Source organism: Lagopus muta, chromosome 8, assembly GCF_023343835.1.
Source record: "Lagopus muta isolate bLagMut1 chromosome 8, bLagMut1 primary, whole genome shotgun sequence".
In the NCBI taxonomy this organism is placed as follows: Eukaryota; Metazoa; Chordata; class Aves; order Galliformes; family Phasianidae; genus Lagopus; species Lagopus muta.
This window is the reverse complement of record NC_064440.1, coordinates 7,545,132-7,563,233: the sequence shown is the minus strand read 5'-3', so window position 1 is coordinate 7,563,233 and position 18,102 is coordinate 7,545,132. Positions and strand designations below refer to the sequence as shown.

The 18,102-nt window shown below is 35.3% G+C and overlaps 1 protein-coding gene across 8 annotated transcripts in view; it reads right to left on the bottom strand.

Annotated features, from left to right (window-relative positions):
- DPP10 (dipeptidyl peptidase like 10) overlaps positions 1 to 18,102 on the bottom strand; it is a 355,631-nt gene that overhangs the window by 43,436 nt on the left and 294,093 nt on the right. For all 8 annotated transcript variants that reach the window (XR_007378432.1, XR_007378431.1, XM_048952390.1 and 5 more), the window contains exons 6-8: positions 16,554 to 16,606; positions 16,372 to 16,453; positions 2,989 to 3,109 (exon numbers count right to left, since the gene is read on the bottom strand). Coding sequence is in view for 6 of the 8 variants with exons in the window: in XM_048952390.1 (XP_048808347.1) it covers positions 2,989 to 3,109; positions 16,372 to 16,453; positions 16,554 to 16,606 (256 nt within the window). In the remaining 2 variants the exon portion in view is untranslated. The remainder of the gene's footprint in view (positions 1 to 2,988; positions 3,110 to 16,371; positions 16,454 to 16,553; positions 16,607 to 18,102) is intronic.

Here is an 18,102-nt window from a genome sequence, read left to right as displayed (position 1 = left end):
CAGTTTAGTTTAGTTTAGGTTTTTTTTTTGTTTGTTTGTTTTTGGTTTTTTTTGCAATCTAACTTTTCCAAAATAGTTTTAAAAACTTATTTTAAATCCAAATTTTGATTTTAATCCAAATTCTATTTGCCAAATAAAAATCATTCTCTAAATGTAATGCAGTGTTTTCTTGTATTTATTGTCATTGTATTTCATACTAGGAATTAAGAACAGAAGCACTCACAGAAACAGCACATACAACTGGAATACCAATAAAGCAGCCTGCAACCAATTCCAAATTCACCCTGTACAGGTCATTTGTCTTCCAACTGTGAAAAGACTTGGATGTTTTTTGTTATGTGTTTGATAACTCTTTTTTTTGTATTTTGTATTTAAATTTGAAGAACATGACTGGAAAACTAATTGAGAATAACATAATAACCAGAATAGAAGTCTGACAGCATACATAATTTAAGAATCTACCTACAAAACTCACTTGAATTGTCAAAGGACACTCTCCAGGACACAAATCAGATTCTGAAAGGATTGAAGTACCTGAATGAGTTGAATCCTCTAGGGAAGGAGCAACAAAGCCCAAACCTATCTTCAAAGTTGTATATTCTGGGTCACATTTCTGCTCCCACACTGCATATCTAAAGCCTTTTACACAGGTGACCAACAGAGAATGAATGGGGTACATCAGATAGCAAAAATTTTAATTGAGCTTGCTTTAATTATTCTAATAGTGAAATCATTTAATAATTGTGTTTGTATTCAAACTAGGTTATTCACACAAAGGTATTTTCATATGTGTCAGTATGAAGGATGGGCACACAGAGAGAAGCAGAAGCCTAACCCCAAATAACATCACTGCCACTATTGAGCTGGCTGCTGTTCTTTCCAAGTTCACCCACTTTCTTCCTCTGTTCATTGTGAAATGTCTACAGCTTAAAGGAAAAGTCATTTGTTTTACAAACAGCTTCTCTTATCTTTAAGATGAAGTTACAGAAAAGCTACATCAATCTACTTTAGATACTGCTTGATACACTGATAAAGTGAAAAAAAAAAGAAAAGTATTGACTATTGGCATGCGTCAAGGAAAAGTTTAGTTTTGCTTCTCATTAGTTCTCTCAGGTGTAGATCTTGCTAACGCAGAACTCCAAACTACATAAAATTCAATACTCACACACTGAAATATGCCTTAAACTTCTATTTGTATAATTCTCAGCCAGGATCTACTCCATACTTTCCAGACAGTTCTGATAAAAGGCTTGGCAAATACCAATCAGTTGCATCAGGTAACCTCCTGTAATCTCTTCTAGCCTGATTCATTTTTCAATATTCTTATAATCCTTTGCAGACCAAAAAGATTTATTTTTATAAAGAATCTCATGCTGCATTTTGTTCTACAAACTAGAGCTTTAAGATGATCCTTCAGTATACAGCGTTCACGGCAGCTCCATTCTGCACCAAAAGGAGAACAGAAAACACAGGCTTGCCTTCTCCAGTGCTGGTGCCCCCAAGTGCATGCAGAATGGGCTCAAAGTTGCCCTGTTGCATTCATGAATATGACAAAATGTATGAACACAGGAAAACACTGGAAAACATTCACTGCAAGTGGCTAACTACCAAATGCACGCAAAGGGATGCAAACTACTATTCTAATTTTAGAGCTTACTTGGACAGAAAGCAAAACTTGGCAGTTTTCAAAGCTGCCTATGTGAGCTATCTGCTCATAACTACTCAGATGCCAAGAGGTATAGACAACATCATTTCTGAGGGCCCCACTAACATGTCTTATTATCCTGTGCACCACCATTATTAAAAAACACTCTGCCCTGCAAAACTACTTACAATAAGTAAGATACTTAAGGTAACCGAGTATTTAACACACCCTATTAATCTATAAAATTGAGTCCCAGAGTACCACAGAAAAAATAATTGATGTGTGTATTAAATTAAATTTCTTGTATCAAGGCTAGATAACCTCCTCCAAACTGTTTTAGTTATATTAAAGCATTTCAGGTGCAGAGAGAAACCCTGGGCTACTGTACAGAAGGTATCTTCAGAAGTTGGGAGGTAACACAGACTGAGCTGTCCACTGCATTTTGGCACTGCTTGTCAGCAACAGCACACTTCCAGAGAATCACAGAATATCCTGAGTTGGAAGGGACCCTTAAAGATAATCCAAGTCCAAGTCCTGGAGTCTATTCTGAGTTGCTTTAAATAAAATTAGCAGTTGCTGCTGAGGTAGCACTAATGGCAGCACTAAAAACTTGCCATAACATTCAAATTGGATTCAAGTATCTTAGAGACAAATGCAATCTTACTGCCTGCTTTCTGGGGCTGGAGTCTCTTGTAGGTCATGCTAATGCCAAATACTGAACACTGAAGAATTCACAGCTAAAAAAGCGTTGCACCAGATCACCTTCTGATATGTATCCAGCAGTAAAGAAGGAAAATATAGACAAGTCTACCTCTATGCTGTGATTTGTCTCTGTCTCCAGTTAGGATGTTTTAATTTTAAATGGACTGGCACAGTTGTTCACACAAGCATCAAACTGACTCCTATCCCTCTTTAACTGTGTGCAAATCCAGATAGCTCCAAAGGTAAAAATTGAGTGATTCTAAATAAACAAAATATACAGGGTGTTTAGTTTTATTTGAATAGCTCTATTTGAAATGTCAGCTCCACTGAAGTAGGCAGTGAAAACCCAATGTTTTTAGGATTTCACTACTATGTATATTTTTAACATACCATATAATATTCATTGTTCAGCTGACATAGTTTAGTTGAAAATAAATTCCTCTTTCTCATGAAGTATTGTTATATGCAAAACACTACTCAATACAAAGTATGAATAGATACAAAGGCAATCTTGCAAGAAAATGGAAGACAAAGGAGCAAAAGCAACATGAGAGAGCATTTTCTGAAATAGATTTTTGCTGCTGGTTCTGTACAAGAACCTCTCATCTGTTTTAATAAACATAAATATCTGTCTGGCTTACCTTCATATAACCAGTCTGCAATTCCATTAAAAATAATTCCTTCTTTTCCCGAAGATGTCAGACGCAATGAGCTGCTCTTTACATCAGGCTGGTAGTAGATGTTATTTTCAAAAATATAAATCTGGATGAGGTAAGAGGGAAGGAAAGAGAAAAGAACATTTTCTTTGATATAAATGAATGCTCAGCAAACAATACGCAATTTTCTCAGGCTCAGTACAGTCAACAGAATCATTCATCATGAGTTTCCTCTGACATGGGCTACATATTTCCTTTTATTATCAATTTGGACAAAGCATACAAACTTTTAATACTCGTGCTAGGCCAAATTCTTCCTTTGAAATAAGTTTCTGCAGTTGGAATGTTTTTATTCAGTTTAAGAAAAACTACTGCATTCCTCAGAATGGTAGAGGAGGCCAGTTTTATAATAGTTGAATAAATTTTAAAAAATCCACTTATCCCACTTCATCTAATAAAATCTTCTGTCTTTGTAGCCAAGAAATTAAACATAGTTCTGCAAGTACATATAGTACAGTACATACATAATAAATGTAAGCTGTAGCTTTGTATCAGAGTGGAAGCTTACTGAGAGAAGCAAAACTAAGTCACACACTGCTGTATCACCACCTTTCTCCCATCCACAAGGAGACCTTTAAGCACTTCACTGCCACACACTTTGGGTATGCAGTATCACAAATTTCTTTTCATTTTTCCCTGGATGAGTTAATAACAAATAAACACCTGATTTGGGCTTTTTTTCCATTCCTGTGAAACTACAACTGTTACATATGTCTTTGCACAGCTTAACAATGGAATCAATCTAATACTGATATTACACTAAAAGAAAAAGCAACTAGTAGAACAACAGAAGTAATATACAGCACAAAATTTGCGTAACAGCATTTAATCATTGTATGCTGATGTATGGAGTCGCAGGGGCAGCTAATATGAAGTAGATGTATTTCCACCAAAGAGCATTTTAAAAGCCTAGTCATTTATTATTCCCTCATACTTCTACAAACAAACGATTTATGGGAAAATAGTAACATGAGAGCTAAGTATTATTATTGCTGTTACTGCTGTTCTTTCCTCCTCTAAATTAGTATGTGAAATTGATTTCCCTCTGAGACCTCAAACTAATGGCATTTCTTGATATCTAATAGTAGCCACTTCATGATTCCACTGCATAAAGCAATAAAGCTGAGATTTTTCATCCCACAAGCACTGCAATGATTTTCACCATTCCTGTGAATAGAGGGTGACTTGGGATAGTTATCAGTAAATCAGAACTATGCAGGGAGATCAAAACAGAAGTAAAAATACTTGATCCAGTTTGAACAATTCAAATGTTATTCTAACTATAGTTTAATAAACAATATTTGATGTAGTTGAGAATTTATGGAAGCTGATGTGATTCAGCATTCATGCCAGGAGAAAGCAAAGAATAGAGAACTCTGGAGGTATCAGATTTTTGAATTAATACTGACAAATGCTTCTTGTCAATATATATATTTCAATATATATTTCCACACTCAAAGTTGGTTTTTTTTCCCTTAGATAAAAGGAAAAGTAGAAGTAATAACAAGGAATGGTTAATTACCTCGCTGTGCAAAATAAAATAATTTATCCCAGCACTCTCTATTAAAGTGATTTCAAAATATTAATACCAAACTAAATTACAGATAGCATAGGCAATGCAAAGCAATATTGATCACTGCTTAGTAAGGAGCAATTTTTTACAGCTGACAATCTCATCAATCTCATTTTAACAATTGCTTTCAGAAGATTACAAAAACACTTCCTTGATCAAATGATTCTATTTTAAGTTTCTTTTAATAACGAGCTCCAACTATTTAATTTTTCAAGATTATAAGTATCACTTTGCCATTTGCCACATCAAGCCAACAAACCAGCAGGAATGGATACATGCATGCTGTCGACAAAAGAGCTGCCAAGCCCTGAAGGCAGGCACCCATTCATGACCATATTAAAGTGTTCATTGATTATTATTTATCTCCTTCACCTCTTGGGAGTAAGGACTTGGAGTTAAGCTGCCAATTTGCGCTAGTACACCAAATCAGGTTGCAGATCTGCAACAGGTGTGATGGCAACATGATGAAGGCTACCAGCAGTGGCTTGAGAGGCTCTTTGCTCTACTGTCTGCAAATCCAAGCTCCAAATTTGTTTAGCCCAACTAGATAAAAAGACTTTGTATAGCCATGGAAAACAATCCCCGATCTTACATTTCTGCCAAATATGGTATGTCACATACTACTCTAAAAGCCCTGAAATTGTAATGGATCACCATTTGAAACTGGTTTTGTTCACAAGACACAAATAGATTTCGCTTGCTTTGAACATCCAACACTACATTAGGGACCAAAAGAAGAGGAAGTCTTTCAACATCATAGTCAAACTCCCTCCCCCTCAAACACCAAGGTTTCTTTTTTTATATATTTCATCAGAATATGCTTTCAAGCTTTCCTTTCAGAACAGAAAAACTAGGTTGAAATTTTGTTTAAGGAGGCAGCTGTGGCAGCTGATTTGTTGCAGTATGGCAAAACACTGAAGCTGAATTTTTGAGCCATTTTCCCCAACTTTGGTCTTTAAAATTGTGTGAACGACAGAGTAAGTAGCTGGACAAGAACTCGGACAACTACTTTTCCTACAACAGAAGTTTAAACTCTCAAATACTGACAGGCACATAGCAAATCACAACACTGGGATAAGACTTACTGATCAAAACAGAAGAATTATTCTTTGACCAGAATCTTGCAGATACATGTGCCTAAAATCCTGACTTAAAAAAGTGAACCCAAACATTTCCAGGTGAGACCTTCACATACTTAATCACTTTGTATACATTATTTTGGGCAATGAATCAAACCAAAAATTTATCTTGTTAATCTAAATTCACTCAGATTAGGGAGCAAGTAAAACTAAAAGGTTTTTACTTAGTACTTTTTCTTAATACCACCTTCAACCAAGACAGTGGTGAGGCCTTGGCACAGTTGTGGCTGCCCCATTCCTGGAGGTGCTTGAGTACAGATTGGATGGGCCCTGGGCAGTCTGATCTGGTGTTTGGCGCCAGTGGTTGGCAACCCTGTCCACAGCAGGAGGGTGGGAAACAGGTATCTTGGAGGTTCATTCCAACCCAAGCTATTCCATGATTCTGTACATTTGTTGTTTTTTTTTTTTTTTATTACTACATCATAAGTGTTAAAATGTTCATAGTAACTACTGAATCTTCCAACATTACTAAAAGGAGGAGTTGCTAACTGCATATCAACCAGGTACTCTCAGGAACACATCAGTGGCTTTGTGCCCAAAATGCTTTCATAGCTTTTTGGCATGATGATAAGAAAACAAATTGAAAAAGGCATAAAGTGGAACTGGGCTATGCTATCTTAGAAATTATTATTATACTTTTTTTTTTTTTTTTAACCTTCTCACCAATTACTCCCCAAGCATTTCTAAACAATTTCCAATTATTTTTATCTAGGATCTTTTGCTAATAATGCTCTAAAACGGTGTAAACATCAAAATCAATGATCTTCAAAATTACGTGACTGTATTCTTAGACATTTAGCAGAGCTAAATACATCAACCTCAAAAACAAGTGTCAAACAAAACCACAGTATTTCTTTAATTATTTGAATAACTACTTTCTGTACGAATATTTTGGACTAGTGAGAAATTAATTCTTGATCACCTTTATTTCAACTGACTGTGAAGGATGAGAAGCTCTGCTTGCTCTGGTATTCTACTTACTGCACCAATCTTCCCCTTTCTTTCACATCCGTCAGACTCTGAACTATTCGTTCAAAAACCATCTTCTAAACTAATTTCTATTTGTTGCTTGCAATGTTTCACAATTGCATGCTTTTATTTAAATGACAGAAGACAACTTTATTTTTCACTTTAGGTTCACTGCTGAAGCACAGGCATAACCACATTCCTACAAGATAACCTATAAGCAGCAGATAAGTTTTTTGCTCACCAGTCAGACAACAGCAGAAGTGTGTCCAGAGCTGTGTGGAGGTACAATTGCTTACTGTGAGCAAGAGCACTAATGGAGCAGGGCTTTAAGCTCTGCAAGGGGAGCAGCTCCTTTACCAACAGCTGCCAAAAAACTGGCAGTTGAGAGAGACACTCCTGGGTAACATACATACATAAATATAAACGCTTATAAATATATTTTAAAATGCATATAAATATAGGTATAATGTAATGTCACCGATGTCCCCAGTACAAATAAAACCCTTTTTTGGGTGTAGAAGCAACTCACCCATGACACACTGAACATATATTTTTACCTACTTAAAAAGAAAACAAAAACAAAAAACACTGCAAAGCAGCAACAGTATCTGTCATAGAATTACCATTGCAACTAAAAGACCTGGCTTGCCATCTTCTCTACCACCGTTCAATATCCTTGAAAGCCCTGACAAATGCGTTCTTTTTCTAATAGACCTACAGACTGTGTTACTTTTAGTCATAGTGTAATGTTTGTTCTCTTCTATTCAAACAGATGCTTTCTTGCCATCTGTGATTTCACTTACTATACCCTTGGGATTTACAGACTTTAACTGGGATTGCCAGACCATTATTATACCCACTGTTACAGAAGGTAAGTACTCCTTTCTGCCCTTTTCCCTCGACTTAATGCCATTTAGTTGAAGCAGCTTTCTACTGAAGAACGAGGTGTACTTACAATGGTATTTCTGTGTATTGATGCAACAGAAATGTAACTTCTGTTTTCCTCTCACAGGGGGAAAAAATTATTTTGGTAAGAAAACACTTTCTGAAGTTATTCAGAAGAACTGGACATACAGAAACAAAGTGGAACAGTTATTTTTTTATACCCAGTTAGAAGATCCATAATGGCAATCCAAATATCCTGGTCCACAATGAAGCAAGCTCCTTTATAGCCAAGAGCCATGGGGCATGCGCTGCACTGAGCACAGAAACCCTTCAAGGTCTTCATTTTGTTGCAAGAAAGAAATGTCTTTTTAATTTTTCTGTGATGAAGTGGTCATTCAGCTCATCTCTTCCTACAGGTTGAGACTTGGATAATTCCAATCATCCATGTAAAAAGTTCTATACTAACACAAGGAATTTCCTTACTGTAAGAGTGATGGAGCACTAGAATAGGCTGCCCAGTCAGGTTGTGTAGTCTCCTCTGGAGATATTCAAGACCATCCTGGATGCTTTTCTGTGCAATCTACTATAGGGAAACAGTTTTAGCAGGGAGTTAGGCCAGATGATTTCCAGAGGTCTCTTCCGCTACAATTCTGTGAAACTGCCAAACTAAGTGCAGGAGCAACTCAAATGACTCATGATAAGGTATACTGCAGGCACGTAAGAATGATAGATGCACCACCATCCTGCTTGTGATGATGCTCTGTGCATGTTTATATATGTTGAGGAAGATAGGCATTGATTTACCATTCCACATATATGAAACTGAGAGACAGTGTATACCAAAACCACTTGGGAAAAGAATCTGGATTCCAGGAATGCTTTGCACACTTTGGAAAAGTAGCAAGGTAGAAGCCTGCCATTCTTGCTCATGGAAATGAGCTGAGCAAGAAACTCTATGGAAATGAACTGGGACAATCTCATACTGAGAAACTAGCAAAAGACAAGGTAAGAAACTGTTACCCCCCAAAAATTATAGTAAATTTGATTGTTATTCTGTTAATGTCTTTCTAGTAGATCATGCAGATATCCCCAGAGCCAAAGAGAATCGCTATGTTTTGGATAATATAAAACAGGAAAGTGACTTACTAAGCTTCTATGAGTGTGAATTTTAGATGGTTAGAGTATTCACTAGTGACTGTGCCCACTGTGATCATGCTGACTTCTTGCTGTATCCTTTTTCACCTCACAATTTTTCTATTCAGATAATGCATGTTGCAGGAGGACAATTTCAAGGCAGGCTTAGTGGAATTGTATTGCAAAATAGCTTTGTGGTATCTCTTTTCCTGATGTTGCATCTGTTGTCTATTTGGAATGTGAGCTCCCATGAAAAGCAATTGCAAGCTTTAATGTTTGACACATTTTGCAGTACAACTGCTTTGAACATCACCAGTAGTGTGGAATGACTGACCCTCACAGCATTTATTTATTTTGCAGGACCATCTATACAGGTATAACATTTTCTGAGCAGTTCATCTCCAGCTTGCTCCAGCTCTTACTCCACAGTTCCATGTGCACCATGATCAACTAAGTTACACAGACAAAAGGCACAGCAGGTAAAATCAGCTATTTAAGAGAAGTGAAGAAGTGTAACTATTAGGCAAAAATCTATCCTCACATGATATGTGTCAAAATCATCAGACACACTGCAAACAAGGCATGAAGCAAATCAAAATTAATAACAAAATGATTATAATTACAAGCAATAATAACTATATTCATTCTTAAAGGTAACAATTTTCTAAAGATTATGATTGATCGAGGCAGGAATTTTCACTGGGGGAGCCTTTTAATCCTTTTGATTATGTTGCAATTAAAGAACAAAGAAAGCAGCTGTTGATCACTACGAAACATAGGGACATCAAAACATACAACCCAACGTCATACACAGCCTTTTTTTTTCCTTTTGTCAGTTGCAATATGTTAACTATATTTTGCTAGTAACCAAGATACCATGCATGGCATGAAGAATAGAACACTGAAGCACAACTTCTCTGCTATCGAGATTAATGCTACTGCATCACAGTAACGTGTTAGTACTACCATTTCTGAGCAACTGCAAACAATCCACAAGGCTATTATATTTAATTACAATTTAGAACACTTATAAATCTACTGTAAACAACAGCAGGTACGCACTCATAATGTAGCTAAAAGATTAGTTATCACTAACACAGAATATGCCAGGGCTGAACTCACAGGATATTAGAAATTCTACAATAACTCTCATGTTTACATCCTTGCTTTCCAATAAAATTGAGGAAGTGCTGCCCTTTCTTTTTTTGATACATGTTAATTAAGATGCCTTTCCAATGATATCAGAATATGACATTCACTAAAATCCATCCCATTTTGTGGTATAAGACTTCAATGTTTTTTTTGTTGTTGTTTTTCAGTTGGTTTTGATAGCAAATATAAATTGACTAAATGAATACATTAATGATCCACAGCTATAGGTTTGCCTGCAGTGCTTTTGTGTGGATTTCAGAGTTTGTGAAAATGCAATCTGCAATAAATCCTGCTACTTCATCTTCCCCAATTCTGATTTAGCAGAAGAGTACAATCAGATTTTGATCCCTCTTCTCCTTGACTGTATATTTAGTTTTCCTGGGTGGCTGTATCTAAAGAATTTTATACTTCTGTTTCTGCATTAATAAAAGGTATGCAATTTTCACACAAGAAGTACAGCAGTCCTATTTTATGAGCCATTGGAACTGCAGTTAATATTAGCTAACAGAATTAAGCGTGAACATTCAGATACACTTTGTTACACATACATGTTGAACAACTGGATACTCTAGATGAGAGGGAAGCACTTCTGCTTTCTTTGCTCCCTGCAGGCTGCTATGAAGACAAATCCCAGTGTTTGCTCTTACCAAATGTTTGCATCTATGTCTATTTGTACTCCTCTTTGAGTGAACTGTGTGTAAATATATATAAACAAATAAACAAATATAGAAAAATAATTGGCTTTCTAGCATGATGATATGGCAGATTTCCAATATATTTGCTTACGAAACAGTTACAGATATGAAAGTGAATACAAAAGTTCATTTACATGCGTGCATGTTTTAGATACTGACTTACAAATTAGTTGCATTCTAAAGTTGTGACAGCAGAACAAGAATCAGGAAGTGAGAAGACATCTTTTATTGTGAGAATCCGGGAGAGGGAAGGATAAACATCTTTTATCTCCACTCTCATATTATTCTATATACTCTGTATGTACTCTATACTCTATATGTACTATGGAGATGTTGGGCCTTTTACTGTTTCACATGAAAAACTGTAGCAGTGGAATAATGCCCCTATAAAACATGATTTTCTCATTATTCCTTCACATCTTTCAGATGGTGCCAAGTAGCTATCTTCACACAGGGCTAGCAATATCTAACCTTTACCACTTGAAATCTTAAAATTACCTTTGATACCAGGACACATTCATTGCATTTCACTACGCAATTAAGTGACAAAGGAACTTCTGTGCTCACCAATGCCTTGCTTCCACTCCTAAATGTCCATGCTCTTTACAGCTCTCAAAAGCTATAAGAAATACACCCAATCTTTGATAAAAATATATTTTTATCTGTTTGCCCAAATGGCATTCTCCACTTCCTTTTTTTTCTGAGATGCAGAAAAATTATTTCATACTGAGTATCATTTTTGAAACCAGAGAGCACGCATTTAGCACTTATCTTCTCCAACTCTATTTTTAAATGAAGGGGCACTTAATAATAGAAGATGGAAATTAGATCTGTAGAATACTTTCAGAGAAGCTAATCATTCAGTTTTTTTGAGTTTAATAATTTAGATGGAAAGGCAAAGAATAGCTACTTTTTACAATGCTGGTTTGAGAAATTTAAGAGCAAATTCAATGTCTAGCAGTAGATTACTGAAGAATATAGTTTCACTAAACTATCAGGTAATTGATTCTTATGTGAAGAGAACTATTATATTTCTTCTGTTAAACAGAGATCCTAAAAAAACAGAATCAGTTTAGGTAGAAAAAATAAAAGAAGCAAAGAGCTTTTTCAAGTATGCTAGTAAGTCTTCCATATAATTTCATAACAGCATCTGACCATTTAGTATATTTTATCTAAGAAGTTTCCCAGATGAAATCTAAAATTATGGATAGAAATATTTGGAAAAGAAAATAGATTCACAGAATCTTAAGAGTATCCTGAATCGGAAAATACCCACATGTATCATCCAGCCCAACTCTTGGCTTCAAAAAGGATCACCTGGAATCCAACTCATAGTTCTGAGAGCAGTGTCCAAATGCTCTTTAAACTCTGTCAGGTTGGGGCTGTGACCACTGCCCTGTGGAGCCTGTTCCAGCGCCCAACCAACTTCCCAGTGGGCTTTTAAAATAACAATAATCATACTTAAGTTTAATATCATATTAAAATGTTCTTGTTTATTTCTAGTTTTCAAAATAAATTGAAGATGACATATTCCTCTCAGTTTTACTGCCATTTGCCTCATTAGCATCACGAGCAAAAGGAAAGATGAAATAAAACCTTGACATTTCCATATGTCATTTTAAGTTACTTACATTAAAATACTTCAAGTCCAAAGATCAAAAGACTTTGAAAGTAAAAACAGATTAAATATATTTATTTAAGACTTACTTAAGTAGTGTTAATTAAGCTTCTACTTGGCTCACAAACACTGAGATATCTTCTTCCTCATTTGCAAACATCGGATTTTTGCCAGGAGGGGGTGCCAAGTACCGACAGCATTTATTATGCACAAACACAAACGTATCCCAGAAAGTTACCCACATTTTTACAGAAATGTTGTTTTGAACTTTGATAAAACAAATTGTAAATGAAGCTTTTAGCAAATCCTGGTTCTTAAAGAATCTGCTCAGCAAGGCATGTGTCCAGCACAGTCCCACTAACTCCTGATTTACCAAAATCAGCTTTGTGGTTAATTGGCAAACAATATAACATCAGAAAACTTTTTTTTTTTTTTTTTTTTCCCTGCAGTATCAACTAAAACAGTATTCTAACACAATACATAAACAAGGCAGTAAGGAATTGTCACAAGTCCAAAAGGTGCTTTCATTTGGGCAGGGCTATAAATGTTGATAAGAAGAGAAGATAAAATGGATTTCCAAGCAGTACAGCTTTGACAATGCTGAATGACAGTAAAGCAGGGGGTTCTTGAATTAGTGTGTTTATTTTTGTAATAAAATCAAGTTTGTCTCTGTTTTGTTAATGAGTTTCCTTTTGTTCGGTTTTACATAGTTTTAATATAAAGTGAGGTCCTTTTCCTTTATTTTTTCTTTGTTCTCTCATTTTCTTTTTGTAAATACTTCCGCTTCCGTGCCTCTTTAGTTATGATTATCCTTTCCAATATTGGAACAAGAGGGAAAATTTGTTCTCTAATATTTTATACATTTTCCAAAATTTGATGAGAGCAACTTGAACCCACAGTTCAGCTGCAGTCAACAAATCGTTCATTGTGTGTAAAAGATAATAGATAATTCTACACAATGAGAAGTTAAATTGTGTTAAAGCATAATAAAAGCTCATCTTCAGTTCTACCATTTAATAATGCTTTCTTGTTGATGGGATCAATTTTTGATGAAGAAAGCTATCAAGCTTCTACAAAGTTATTTATTTTTTAGTATTCTAGAGAGCTAAACCATGTGCTTTATTTCTGCCATTTTAAAATATGGATTTATTTACAAATAAGCATTCATACATAACTAAATCTACCATTATTTATGCTTATCCAACAGTTCCTTTCACAATCACATAGTATATCATAAGAATAATAAGCTCAGTTCAATAAATAACATAAAATACCTACTGTAAATACAAAGGCAAAGTGATTTAGATGGATAGAAGTGAATAGAAAGAACGTCATATAAAATAAACATGTGCCACCTAGAGTGAAATTAAGGTGTCAACTATGTAAAACTTTTTCTTAAAAGATCAGACAAACTGAAGACCTTCTAGCCGCACATCACTGATTGCTACTTTAAGTAATCTTTCTGGTGACAGACAATAAAAACTATCCATATTGCATCAAGTGCTCTGGAGGAACACTGTATCTCTCATAGGAAACTGTGTATTTTGGAAATAGATTTTACATTCAGACTTCTAATATGTCTCACTGAATAAACAAAGACAGCTTTCTCCTGCTGTCCAGTGCTCCCAACCCTGCCTCCATGCCAAGTCCAGCATGGAGTCATTTGCTACAAAGTACTGGAGCAGACATTGAATAAGAATAGGGTATTTTGAAAACAGCAACATTCTCCTTGATAAGGCCTCCCTGCCACATGTAGGATATCTTTCTCAGACACATGTGGTGAGTTCTCTAATCAAGTAAACAAGAGATAGATAAATATTGATGAAATCAGTTAGGTATTTACTTGTGCTGCTTTATGTTCCCTGGAATTATTTGGCTAAACTTCATGTTCAGCAAATATGACAAACACTTAACAACTACATAAAAAAATCCCTAACATATCAAGATACACAGAAATAGTATATAGATCTAGCACACTTTTAACACATTCAAAACACTGTATTTTAAAGAATATGACCTTGGAAACAGTCCTCAAAAATAACAGCTATGTGACATTAAAATGCATTAACTCATTAGACAAAAGTTTGCTCTCCCAAAAGGCAGTTTTAATTTTACACTAAAATGTCATGACTCAAACAGCAGATGTTTCTCTGAGCTTTTCTCTTAATCTTTACAGAATCCACTACTCTAGCTAAAGAGCAAGAAACAGTTGATTCAACTGCACGTGTTATCCCAAACTGTTTCATCAAGGACCAGTCATAGCACCAAGTTAGTGAAAACTGGAACGGTTCTACTCTTTTTCATTTCAGAGGTCTACCTCAACATGAATGCTGAAGTTCAAGGGTAATTTGGCAATGCACATCTGTCATTTAGAAACCACCTTTTGCCATATAAATAGCTTCAAGAGAACACTCTTGTGAAAGAGTCTCATCAAAGTGACCCTAAGTATGCTGCCATTGCAAGTTTACATCTATATAGCAATACCTGGTATCATTGAGGGTGCACAGATTTTGTGTTTTAATCAAAGATACAAATTTCTGATTCTGCAGACCATATGGCACCATAAAGCCTCAGAATCAGGAAAAGATATTTTTAAAGCATGACATTAACTTTACTAGGACATTAAAAAGAAAAGCAATATTATCTTCATCAAAGTATAAATTACGATTTTCGATTTTTCAATTTTGCATGATTTAGACGGGACCTAAAAAAGACTGGTTATTTTCCTTCTTTTTCCAGTTCTGAGACTTAATAGGATACAATCTCTGCTTGTATGTAAAGTTATTCATACCTATTTCCAGTATGACAATCTAGGTAAAACAGATCCAGTGTTATTCTGATTTCTTATTTTTTTCTGAAGCTTTTGATAGTTAAGTCTGTCCCTGTCCTTAAGACAAACCTCAGGAATACAAAAAATTCACATCTCAGTAATCACCGCATGTACTTCTAGTTGCACTTTAGATTAGAGAATAGCACAGAAAAAGTCTTACAAACAGCAATTAATTTAAAATGGTTTTTAATTCTGCTCTGTTTTGCAAATGCATCACCATTCTGTTACAACCTGCACAGCCCGCTGCATTCCATAAACCATCTCATAAATAATTTACATATTTGTTACCATCAATTCTGTCACCATGCTCTCATTATTGGTAAATTAATGTGGTCAATTATTAAAGCATATCAAACATACCGATTTTTTTTCCTTCCTGACTCCACTTACTTGATACAGTGCTTTCCAACCAGAACCATTTTTTATGTTCCCACCACCCTGATGAATAAGCAAGACACTGAACTTACAAACTATCTACATAAACAAGTCACACATTCAAAGAGGCTCTCAGATCAGGCAGGTTAGCATTAATTATTTTATTAGATTGTTACCTCAAAGATATGTGAATTCTCTATTCAGAGAGTAGAAGCTTAGAGGTTTTTATAAGTCTTCCTCTTGTCTTCATCTACCATCAGTTTAAAATCAACACTGTTTCAAAAATCACTATTTTTTACTTCTCATATTGGGGTTGGTCACAAAGAGTGATTTATGTTCATAAAACATGATCAAACTTCTGATAGAAAACATTATATAAAACAGTATTTTTGTTTTTACTACTATGAATTAAATGCAGCACAAATTATCTTGGCAGTAACACTTTTAATGAAAAATAATTGATTTTATTTATCACATCCACTTTTGAATGTTAAGCCTCTTGCTACCGTACACAGTTTTCATTGATCGTGCAGTTAAAAACTTTACTTTCAATTTTGCTGTTCTCATAGTCATGGCCATAAACATGCCTATCATAAGAATTACTTGGGTGTATATTTAGATGAAAGTTTGACTCTTTCAATAAATACAAAATTAAAGACTTTGCTTATTAGGAAAAAAAAAGCTCAAACAACAACGAGAAGAAAACAACTAAAAAACAAAGAAACAAAGTAAGACATATTACTTTTTATGAAAATTAAAACATCCCCAAAGACCTGGAACAAAAAGATACTAACATCCAGTATACAGTTAATGCAGCTTCTAGGTAAAAGCCATGTAACAAAAGTGACCTTAAGGTTTTTAATTTTGGTTTTTATTTCTATCTAGAGTAAATAAATTATTGAACTGCTTCTCATAGCATTTTGAATGACTGTGCTTACCAGTTGCTGCCCTTGGACACCCCATGCCGCATACTGTAATACTGAATCCTCTACTTCTGGAGGGTTTAACTCCCAAACTTCCCTTGAAAAGAAAGTAAAGATTTTTACTTGAATACTTTGGCATTGCTTTATCTATAGATTTAGTGACAATGACATCAAATTGAAAGAACAGTTTTTCCTACCGTGTGTGAATGTTGTAAATCACGTATGAAGCTGTATAAGAATAATGAAAAACCTGTGACAGAAAAGAAAACATAGGGATTACAAATACAAATACTGAACCAAAGGCTGACTACTATAAAGATCCCAGGAAGCCAGTATTCTCTGGACAGGATAGAAAAACAGAGTTAACACATTTTCTTATGCTGCTGTCTTCATTTTGCTGTACTAAAATGAAAAAGATTGTCATTTAAGTGAAAAATATAACAGCTGAAGTACTTGGAGCCAGAAGATCCATGCAGAGAAACAGTACAGTACATCGTATAACATGCCCAACCACCAAGCCAAGGGGCAAAAATCTACTAAATCAAAGCAGATTATTGTATGTTTTCTCTCCTGTCAAACATGACTTTGTTATACAGATGTAGTCAGTAATAGACATCTTCTGGGCTTCTATTTATATACATAGTAGACTGCCTGCTTACATAATATAATGTTTAAGTTAAGCGGATCAAAGAGACATAAACAGTTAAATCATCATCACGGTTTCTGCACAGGGCATATATTGCAAGATGTTACCCAAAGGGGCACTTGCACACAGCTGTTGAAGGGGACAGTCTCAGAGTGATGGGGAATTGGTCTTTTGTCTTTCCAGGAAAAGGAGAAGTGTATCACGAAATGCCTGGAGAGTTGAGAAGAGTTTGTAACAGAGTATCTTTGAAGTTACTGCACCAAATTTTTTCAACAACAAAAAAACTAAACTAGCAAGTCATTTTTTTAATAGAAATATGCTATAACAGCAAGAGGGAGACTTCATATTTCATTTGAAACTCTCCTCTTCTAATAAAATTTCTATCTAAATGTTAATGTAGAGATATTAATGTCTTTGGCATTAATAGTATTGATGCTTTGAAAGAAGTCCGCAACACAAGAGAATCATTATAATGAAGTCACTTTCAAAAGGGATGTTGATGTTTTCCTTGAATTACTCATATCTGCTATAAGTAAAAAGTTTCAGAAAGTTCCCAAATTCGTCCTGCTTGCAATAGCCATAAACCAAAACATAATCATAATTTAAATTAAAAAAAAAGGAGAGAGTGAGTGTACGAAATCTTATTTTTTTAAGCCTGGCATACAAGATAAGCACTGCACTGCTGGGAAGCTCTTGCAGGCTAACCTCCAGCTAGCAGCATCACTCTTAGAACCTCCACTATTTTGTTAAAGCCATCTTGCATGGAGCTGTATGAGCTACTGCGACTATCTTCTGATCCCTAACACATAACATCTGGCACCACAACTGGCACCATGCAGGAGTCTAGCTGTAGGCACCGAGCCTGGCACTAAACAAAGAGATTTATCAGCCGTCCTCAAAGTATCAGGATCAGACGTTCCCCATTACCACCAGCCACACTCTCTTTGGAAGAGGCACAAACAGGCTTCAGGGATGCTGCCTCACAGCTCCTTCATGTGTGATGTCTACTAATAAAATCTTAAAATCTCGTAATTTCTGATGGAATTTGCAAAGAAACAGACTGAAAGCTCAAAAAGTAAAACTCAGGCTGCACTGTTTTC